This window comes from Sinocyclocheilus grahami, unplaced genomic scaffold (genome assembly GCF_001515645.1).
Source record: "Sinocyclocheilus grahami isolate Dianchi unplaced genomic scaffold, SAMN03320097.WGS_v1.1 scaffold1493.1, whole genome shotgun sequence".
Lineage (NCBI taxonomy): Eukaryota > Metazoa > Chordata > Actinopteri > Cypriniformes > Cyprinidae > Sinocyclocheilus > Sinocyclocheilus grahami.
Window position 1 is genome coordinate 22,181 of NW_015506672.1, and position 9,401 is coordinate 31,581.

Consider the following 9,401-nt stretch of genomic DNA (forward strand, 5'->3'; position numbering starts at 1 on the left):
GTTAGCTCCGCATTCTGCCCGCTTCAGATCAGAAAGAGATGAAGTAGTGCGGTAAGATCACATTTATTTGAATTAATTATAACATTTAGCTGCATTAATGAATTATTCGAGATTGAGAGAGAGAGAGGTGACTATTGTGAATTAGCCTACCTGCGTCTGTGCGCCTCTCCAGTAGGCTATTTAATCTATTTTATTAATAAAAGTCACGGGCCAGCATTCTCAAGAAGTTTGTTTCCTCCTGAATGTTTGTACACGTGCGCAGCACAATCTCCGATCTCACAAAACAAAATAATAGACATGATTTTCTCAGGTCACTTGTAAAATCATATGAATTATTATAAAGATTATTAAAATGAATACGTATGGATGACACTTGATTACAATAATATTTAAGTTTATTTCCATTATTAGTAACAGGTTCCCCTGTGGGACAAATAAAGTTAATATTAGTCGTATATTAATAATAGGCTACTTCATTAACTTGAAATTAACACTGAAAACATTAAATACTTTTGTGATCCATTTCCATTTGTTATTTTCAAAAGAGAAATACTGTCATGGATGTTTACAGAGCAGAGGTCACCTTTTTTTAATTCCAATGGGAGAGATGGACTTTTGTTTGTCTTTTGTTTATTATTAGTTTGTGCTGTATTGTTGGTTACTGTGTTATTTTCAAAAGCCAGCAATTAATAACACTTTAATATCTAAAGAGTGTTCATGTGATTATATTTATAAATCAGTAATGTTGGGAAATGAATAAATGCATAATCGTCATAATCATAAAACCGTGATTATTCCTCAGACAATAATCGAATAATCTATAATCTATAACAAAATCTATAATCGGTGCATCCCTAGCTTGGTGGTTCGAAAAACGTATTATTTTTAACAATTTACATTATTAAAATACCTTTCTCCCCATCCTGGCATAAACTGCTCGATTAGTTCCGGCTTTGATGAAGGTCCGCCTTCCAAAAAACAAAATGTGTTGTGATTGGTTAGCTGTCCCAGTGCGTTGTGATTGGCGAACAGCTTAGACAGTGTTTCAGTACTGCCACGCCCCTTGCTCCGTCTTTCAACAAAAGCTTTTTGGCGAATCCGGCAGACACTGTACTCCCTTGTGTTGTGGAAGCTGTCCTTAGTAAAATGCGCAGCACACAATAGCAAATTGGGGTTATAATGTTCAGGAACAGAGTTAAAAAATAAATTGCAACCACTGTTTCCTGACACCAGCCCCTTTCGGAAGCCCAAACAAAGACGTTTGGGCACGAAGGTGAAAAAAAACAGCGTTTCAGGCGGTCGCGCACCGGACGAGAAGTGCAGCGACGCGTCGCGCCACATCTTTAAAATTCAAATTCATTATTTTCTATGAGTGTAGGCGCTTTGACGCTACAGCACAGCAGCTCTTCTTCATTTTCTCTTATGCACTCACTCTGCAGCAGCACTTCTTCGTCGTCAACTCGTCTGATGCACTCACTCAACCAAGTGTTCTAACCACAACCTTGCCCCTCCCCACCCCCCGACCATTCGAATTTCTGTAGGCGGGAATTATTTTTAATGATATTCTAATGGGCCGCTTGGTGATATCACAAAGCCCGGAAAACAAACGCTGTAGTCCAAATGAGCCGTTCGTTGTAGTTCTTGAAAAGGGATTTTTTAAAAACGAAATATCTCCCTTTTGACTGGACTTTGAGATTTGTAACTTTCTAGATCTTTTTTATGCCCAAACATACACACTACACACTGACTAAAATTTAAAAAGTGAAAAAACATAATAGGACCCCTTTAAAGTTGCTATGAAATGAAATTCTATTTTCCAAATCATTTTTAATCTTATCGTGATGAATCATTCAACCATGCATTCACAATTTCATTTGACCTCATAATTTTTAATCAATGTCCTAACTGAATCTTCCAATGAAAATGACAAACCTGCTTTTGCAAGCTCTCATTCATCTGTCTCCATTTTTGAGTGCAACATCTTAAGATCCAATCAACAACTGATCAATTTAACCATCTGCAATAGCATCTGCTATTCTTTAACAAAAATGAAGGACTGTTTTACGTTTGATTTTCGTAAAATGAATCCGGATGGCTTTCAGTTGGTGTAATACAGAACGTTCTGCTTATGTACTATAGGCTGACAGCTGTGATTTGGATTGCAAGTTGTTTAAATCAAACACAACACTCAGGCATCTTCCTAACAGATTTACTGCTGCAACATTGACAGGTTAAAGCATCACTTTCACTCATAACCGCTCTCTCGGAGCTTGTTTCTGTGGCTCTTTCTAAGTATAGCTTGCTCATGGACACTTCCCGTTCAAGAAGACACTTGATGCTTTCAGCACCCAGCAGATCACGATTCAGCATTCCTTATCCCCTCCTGCAAAATTGATCTGTCAAAGATCTCATTGTCGTGATATGCACAACTGTCTTTTTCCTCAGTGTCTGATGTGTGTTATTGACATTTGTCACATTAGCTCAAAGAGGCTGGAGTGGCGAGAGCGCAGGGCCAGGGAAGCCAGTCTGGAACATGGAGGTTATAAGGGTCGGGTGGACCCGGTCTTGGAGACGGAGAGGGAGAACCAGTGCAGCCAGTCGTCTGCTCATAGAGGACGTAGTCGACGCAGCAGCAGAGAGCGCCAACGATCACGCCACTGCAGTCCCTGCTCAGACTCGGTAAACGATTTGTCAATATGTCGATTTTTACTTGAACTGATGTATTTGTTAATGTTTCGGAAGTCCAGATTTACCATAGAAACCATCTGCTGTAAACTTGCAGTAAGGTGGTCAAGGAATCAGTTGGTTGCAGAAATGGCTATTTGTTGATTGGATGAGGGTCTTGAACAGAATTAGCTGTTCTTAAGTGCACTTCAAAGAAAGTTGTATCCTGTCTGAAAATGTGTTGCCATGTCTTTCTTCTGTAACACACACTATGGTGGCCCTGTGCCGTTGTTGGCGATGAATTTGAATTTGCTGCTGCCGCTGTGGCCTGGCGCGGGGGTCCGAATCACTCCCTCCCCTTCATCAACCCCCCCTCGCTGAATGAATGAATGATGCGTACGGGCCTGATTCTGACTGGTGTTTGATGGTGGTGATGATGATTCCCCCTTCTCCAGAGAAGTCATCGCAGGAAAAGAACCAAGAGTATTGAGGATGATGAGGAGGGTCACCTGGTCTATCACAATGGAGACATGCTAAGAGCAAGATGTATAGAACACAAACCTTTCTCTATATAACTGTCTGTTCTTTGTTTATTAGTGGGACAATTCAGCCTACACTTGGGGGTTATAAGGGGACCTTTGAAGACTTCTAATTTTAACCACTTTAAAATTAACTATCATACGTGAAACTTTAATTTGGCACAGACTTTTATATTCAATGAATATGATTTAACTGGAATGAACTTGTCAAGTCCCGTTAGTACTGTAAAATCTGAGCTTTTGTATGTTGCATCCTCCTGTCCCAAAGCTTTACTTATGATTGCATCTTTATCCTGTTTATAGATGAGATTGTTGGGACTCTGGGCGAAGGAGCTTTTGGGAAAGTGGTGGAGTGCCTCAACCATTCAAAGTAAGCCTGATTTTGTGTTTTTGTTGTTTTTTTTTACTACTTTTTAACAGTAACTTAATTTACATGCACCCAAATAATCAGTTAGCTCAATCTGAATATAATTTTGGTTATATTGAAAGGAGTGTTATAGACCTGAAATAATCTGATCAATAAATATATGCATGTAAACGTTTAAAGGGATAGTTCACCCAAAAATGAAAATTCTGTCATCATTTACTCACCCTCAAGTAGTTTCAAACCTGTATGAATGTCTTTGTTCTGCAGAACACAAAGGAAGATATTCTGAAGAATGTGGGAAACAGAGCAGTTCTGGGGCACCATTGACTTCCATAGTATTTTTTTCTCCTACTATGGAAGTCAATGGTGCCCCAAAACAGCCTGGTTACAAACTTTCTTCAAAATATCTCCCTTTCTGTTCGGCAGCACAAATAAATTTTATACGGGTTTGGAACTACTTGAGGGTGAGTAAATGATGACAGAATTTTCATTTTTGGGTGAACTATCCCTTTAAGTACGATTGTTTTTTCTGTATTCAAAAATACCTTGCGCATATGAGCAGTGCCGTGCTGCCTATGTTTACCAGAGCCCTTTTATAATAAGATCTTATTTTACATATGTTTTACTTCATACGAACATGCATATTTTAAACATTTTTATTTAAATGTTACAAACAGGCCAGTGGAATAGACTGTATATTGACAAAATATTGGCTAAAAAAGCTCTTCTGACAGTTTTCCCTTTAGGTATGTCATCAAGCATTTGTTCATTCGCTGAAGTTTTGTTGAAATACGAAAATGTGAATCAGAAAATGCTAAATTTAGGGTTCATAAAAAACAGAACATTCAGAATCTGAAACTGGATTGTATTCATTCGAATTGATGAAAATTAATGCATGTAAAAAAAAAAATTTTTCCCCCCGGAAGTAATGAAAAAATGGCGCTGAAGATCATCAAAAATATTGAGCGCTACCGTGAGGCAGCCATGTCAGAAGTTGATGTGCTTGAGCGGATAAACTCGCTTGATGAAGAAAAGAGATTGTGAGTGTATTTCATTGTAGAAATACTTTGTAAATAGACAAGGTTTTTGGCCATAATAACTTACCTTTACCTCTTTGCAGTGCTTGTGTCCGGATGCTAGACTGGTTTGATCACCACGGCCACATCTGCATAGTGTTTGAGCTGCTGGGACTGAGCACATATGACTTTCTGAAGGAGAATGGATTTATGCCCTTCTCACTGACCCAGATCAGGTGCATGGCAGACCAGATATTTAGAGCTGTGCACTGTGAGTATAGATGTATACATTTTTACTAAACAGCATCAATGCTACAAATCAAATCAGTTATACATCATTTCTAAATATAGATAAATCACTTTTTTGCCACCAGTTCTGCATCGAAATAAGTTGACGCACACCGACCTTAAGCCTGAAAACATTCTATTTGTGGACTCAAACTACAACATTAAATACAACTCCAAGATGGTAAGTAAGAGCATAATGAAATGTTATAAACTATAGTTCAAAAGTTTGGAGTCGGTTCGATTTTCTTTCTATTTGAAGGAAATTAATACTTTATGCAAGGACACTTTAAATGTATCAAAAGACATTTATATATTACAAAATATTTATATTTCAAATAAATGCCGTTCTTTTGAACTTCTTATTCTTTCATTCAAGAAATCCTAAAAACTGTATTATGGTTTCCACAGAAATATCAAACTGCATCAACCCCAAACCTTTGAACAGTAGTATATGTCTATAAGCAAACAAGTGTTGGTTTATAGTAGGGGTCGACCGATTATCAGCGCCGATATTAAGCATTTTATGGTTATCGGTATCGGCCATTTTCAAAACCGGTTCGCCGGTAAAATAACTTAATTTTGAAACGCACTATTTGGCTCTAATGCAGCCTGTCAGAACTCACCACTCTGTGGCCTAAAGCAGTCTCCGCCCACCGCCCATCTGATTTGTTGGGAGTCATGAGTCCGACCAATCAATGCGGAATTCACTCTCACTCCGAAAGCACTTGCTAACTGCAGCTGCTTCAGTGATCACGCATCAGTTGTCTCTCAAAGGTAAGGCAGCAGCAGACATTGCTTAAGTTGCAATAGATCCCAATCCCCTAACGTTACACTGAAGTTGCAAAACACCTCAATATTATCTATGATTTCAGTGATGCGGAAAACGCGTACGGAATCGTGGAATCCAGTCATATAAATGGGATTTACTGTATGACGCGGAATGTCACGGAATTTGTCAAAGTTTGGATGAATTAATCAAAAGTAGGTCAGTACACTTATAGAGTGCAATATGGACTAGTATCTGTAAATATTCAGCCGCAAAAATACTATTTAAATATGAATCCAGCATGTTCTGTGTGTCTCTGTGTATGTAAATGGCACAGATGCGCGGTGTTGTTTTCTACACAAAGTGTGCGACGCTTGCGCTGATTTCAGCTTCTGTCGTATCATTATATGAGGACATAAATACATGAACAACATCTCCAGAACTGCTCTGACTCCCTCTAAGAGTCACTTCATGAGCATTTGACAGTTTCATTGGAGTGAAACTATCTTCTTATCATTTATATAGACCTACAGAAACAAGTTCCTGATGGCAACCCGTCAAAATATAAGATCGGGTTTGCTTAATGAAATTATCAGAAATATATTACTGTGATGCAATATGATGTACATAATACTACTCAAGGATGAAAAGTTTTCCGTCGCTACGATGGTTTTCCGTCAATTGGAAAAAATGAGGGGAAAAGAAACATGTAGTACATTGTTGTTGTTCTGCCGGTGTTCTGACGATTTATTGGTAGCAAAATCTGATAGGTAGCATTATTTGTCAGAACACCAGCACACCAAGCATCCTCCCCGCCATGGCTGCAGCTTCTCACTGACAACATAACGCCACTCGCATCATTCACAGTCGGGTTATTAGCAGAGAACACAGAACATGTCTTGAATTTCAGGCGCAGGATTGCGGCTATTAATAATAATTCTACTTCCCGCAGGTTCCGTGCTTATAACGCGATGACAGATGACGGAACTTATCATTTGCACGTACTTTTGAGTCTTGAGAACTCTCATTTTCTGTGCGCCCGGGAGAAATAAGGAGAGTGACAGATTTTAATAATTATTCAAGGAGTTCCAAATAAAGTAACAGCTCAGCCGCTTCACATCTCTAAAAGCAAACTGGTGTTTCATTCATGAATGAAAGTGCGTTTTTGAATGAATCTAGTGAGTCAGTGATTCATGATTACCCATTCATAAAGACAGTCACTTGCTTCATTCCTGAATGAATTAGCCATTCAAACGAATCAATTGAATGAATGATTCAGTGATAAAATCTGGGATTTGCCGCCACCTGCTGGCGGTTTCAGTTTAATTTTTAGGTATAATTGCAGTTATTTAAATCATTTAATATTTCTATGTTCAAAATTTTATTTAAAACATTAATCTCCACATGAATTTATGAATTTAATTGCACTCATGCCACCTCTGAGCCTGAGTGAATGTCTGAAAATGTACCTATAAGCCACTTTTGTGTTATTTTTGTGCCACCTCTGTAGCAGAAATAAATTTTTCATTAATACTAATTTCATGATTGGTAACTTATTTGTCTTGTTCTACTACTTATTATATTGTTTTAAATAGAAATTTTAAAAAGCTTATAAACAAGACATTTTTTAATTTTACAGATGAAAATTATGCCATTGCAAAAGTAAAAAGAAAATGCCCCTGTAAATCACTTCACCTCATATTAGGAAGGCTAATTTTTGATCAGAATTTTTGATTATTGATCAGAAGGTGCTCCTTAATTTTTTTTAATTAGGAGGACAAGCGCTCTTGATTACAAGAAGAAAAACACTGCTCTTAAACTGGGTGTGTGACAGGTATGGCTGAGGAATGGGGTTTGGCCGAGGAAAAATTCAGTCAAAAGATTTTTTTTTTTGCTTTAACCCCTGACTACTACAACAATTATTACAACTTTTGTTTAAAAGAATAATCACACAATACGCTATTTCTTCCATGTTTTAATATTAATGGTAAACCCTTTGTTTGCCAAAAAATGAAGAGTTTAACTCTTTAAAATAAAGAGTTTACTGTGGGAGTACTACACTCAACCAACACCAGGGAAGGCAGTTTTTGTCAGAGCCCTTGTTATTCTTAATTTTGACATTCATTTTAATTTTTACACCAGACATATATATCAGTTCAAAATATCGGTTATCGGTCTACTTGATCTGTAATAATCGGCATCGGCCCTGAAAAACACATATCGGTCGACCCCTAGTTTATAGTGAGGAGAGGATGCTGACAATAATGGTCAATGTATTACAGAAGCGAGATGAGAGGACCTTGAAGAGGTTGGATGTGAAAGTTGTGGACTTTGGCAATGCCACCTATGACCACGAGCATCACACCTCTTTGGTGTCAACCCGCCACTACAGAGCTCCAGAAGTTATATTAGGTGAACTCTTTGCACTGTTATTTATGCTGTTGTTTAATTCACTAAAATGTGGTCATGATTTTAACCATTGCAAAATGTTGATCTCTGCTGGCAGAACTGGGCTGGAACCAGGCATGTGACGTGTGGAGTTTGGGCTGTATCCTGATTGAGTTCTATCTGGGGTTAACGTTATTTCAGGTGCAAAGTCATGTGTACAGGCTTTATTATTATACTGAATGTCTTGTGGCTTGATTTTAAATGTAAAACCCCCCCTCATTTCAGACTCACGACAGTAAAGAGCATCTGGCAATGATGGAGAGGGTTCTAGGCCCCATACCTGCACACCTACTCCAGAAAACCAGGTGAAGTATCGTAACTTGAGACTAGGAGTTTGTGCCACTTGCTTATAAATAAAAGTATCTTACATGATCAAATAAATTCGATGTTTTTAGATTTTTCATGGTCTGATGTATGACTGTGCTTCGTTGTCAGGAAACGCCGTTATGTGCATCATGACAAATTGGACTGGGATGAGCACAGCTCAGCAGGGAGATACGTGAGGAAACACTGTAAACCTCTAAAGGTAAAGATCATGATATATTGGCTATTAAACATCGAACTGCTTATTCCCAAGACTCCAAATCTTTATTACACTATGCTGCTAATACTGTCTCTTTATAAAAAGTTTTACTAATGTAAACCAGTTTATAATGATATATATTGCCTCAGAGTTGTATTGATCACTTTGTACTATTCATATGCACAAGTACAAAATGTTAAAGGTTTTAGAATGAAAACACAATGTTTTTTTGTTTTTTTTCTGAAATGATGGTTGTTTTCTGGTGTGAAATTTCTGTGGTCTTTAATTTTTCCTCCAGTAACTGCTCTGTATGTTTAATACTTAAATTAAAAGTCTTGTGGACTACTAATTTTGGAGATGTACAGATGTCGGTATGTTACTGAGACATATTTCTGTTTGGGTAGCCTTGATGAAAATAATATAGTTGAATCTTTGCTCCTTACTCAGCAATACATGTCCTGTAAAACCCCGGAGCATGAGCTGCTTTTTGACCTGCTGCAGAAGATGATGGAGTATGATTCATCCAAACGAATCACCCTGGAGCAGGCCATCGGACATCCCTTTTTCAACCTATTAAGAAAAGAAAGAAAGTGACTTGGAGGCGACACAAAATTAACAATACTGCTCCCAGGGAGACTGCTGCTGCCTGTATCAGTCTGCTTTAAGACTGCGTGCTTCATTACCTCTGTCCATATTTATTGTCAATTTGATTATATGGGCCAAATTCCTCTGTACTTTTGGCAAATTAAACTTGAATGCTCTGAATGCACAACATTTGTGTCTTTATTTT

At 37.9% G+C, this 9,401-nt stretch overlaps 1 protein-coding gene across 1 annotated transcript in view; it reads left to right on the forward strand.

Annotated features, from left to right (window-relative positions):
* clk4b (CDC-like kinase 4b) overlaps positions 1-9,401 on the forward strand; it is an 11,870-nt gene extending 2,469 nt beyond the window's left edge. The window contains exons 3-13 of the mRNA XM_016256955.1: positions 2,481-2,679; positions 3,120-3,210; positions 3,507-3,573; positions 4,494-4,610; positions 4,691-4,857; positions 4,961-5,055; positions 7,923-8,052; positions 8,147-8,229; positions 8,314-8,393; positions 8,524-8,614; positions 9,059-9,401. Of these exons, the coding sequence (XP_016112441.1) occupies positions 2,481-2,679; positions 3,120-3,210; positions 3,507-3,573; positions 4,494-4,610; positions 4,691-4,857; positions 4,961-5,055; positions 7,923-8,052; positions 8,147-8,229; positions 8,314-8,393; positions 8,524-8,614; positions 9,059-9,205 (1,267 nt within the window). The 3' untranslated portion in view covers positions 9,206-9,401. The remainder of the gene's footprint in view (positions 1-2,480; positions 2,680-3,119; positions 3,211-3,506; positions 3,574-4,493; positions 4,611-4,690; positions 4,858-4,960; positions 5,056-7,922; positions 8,053-8,146; positions 8,230-8,313; positions 8,394-8,523; positions 8,615-9,058) is intronic.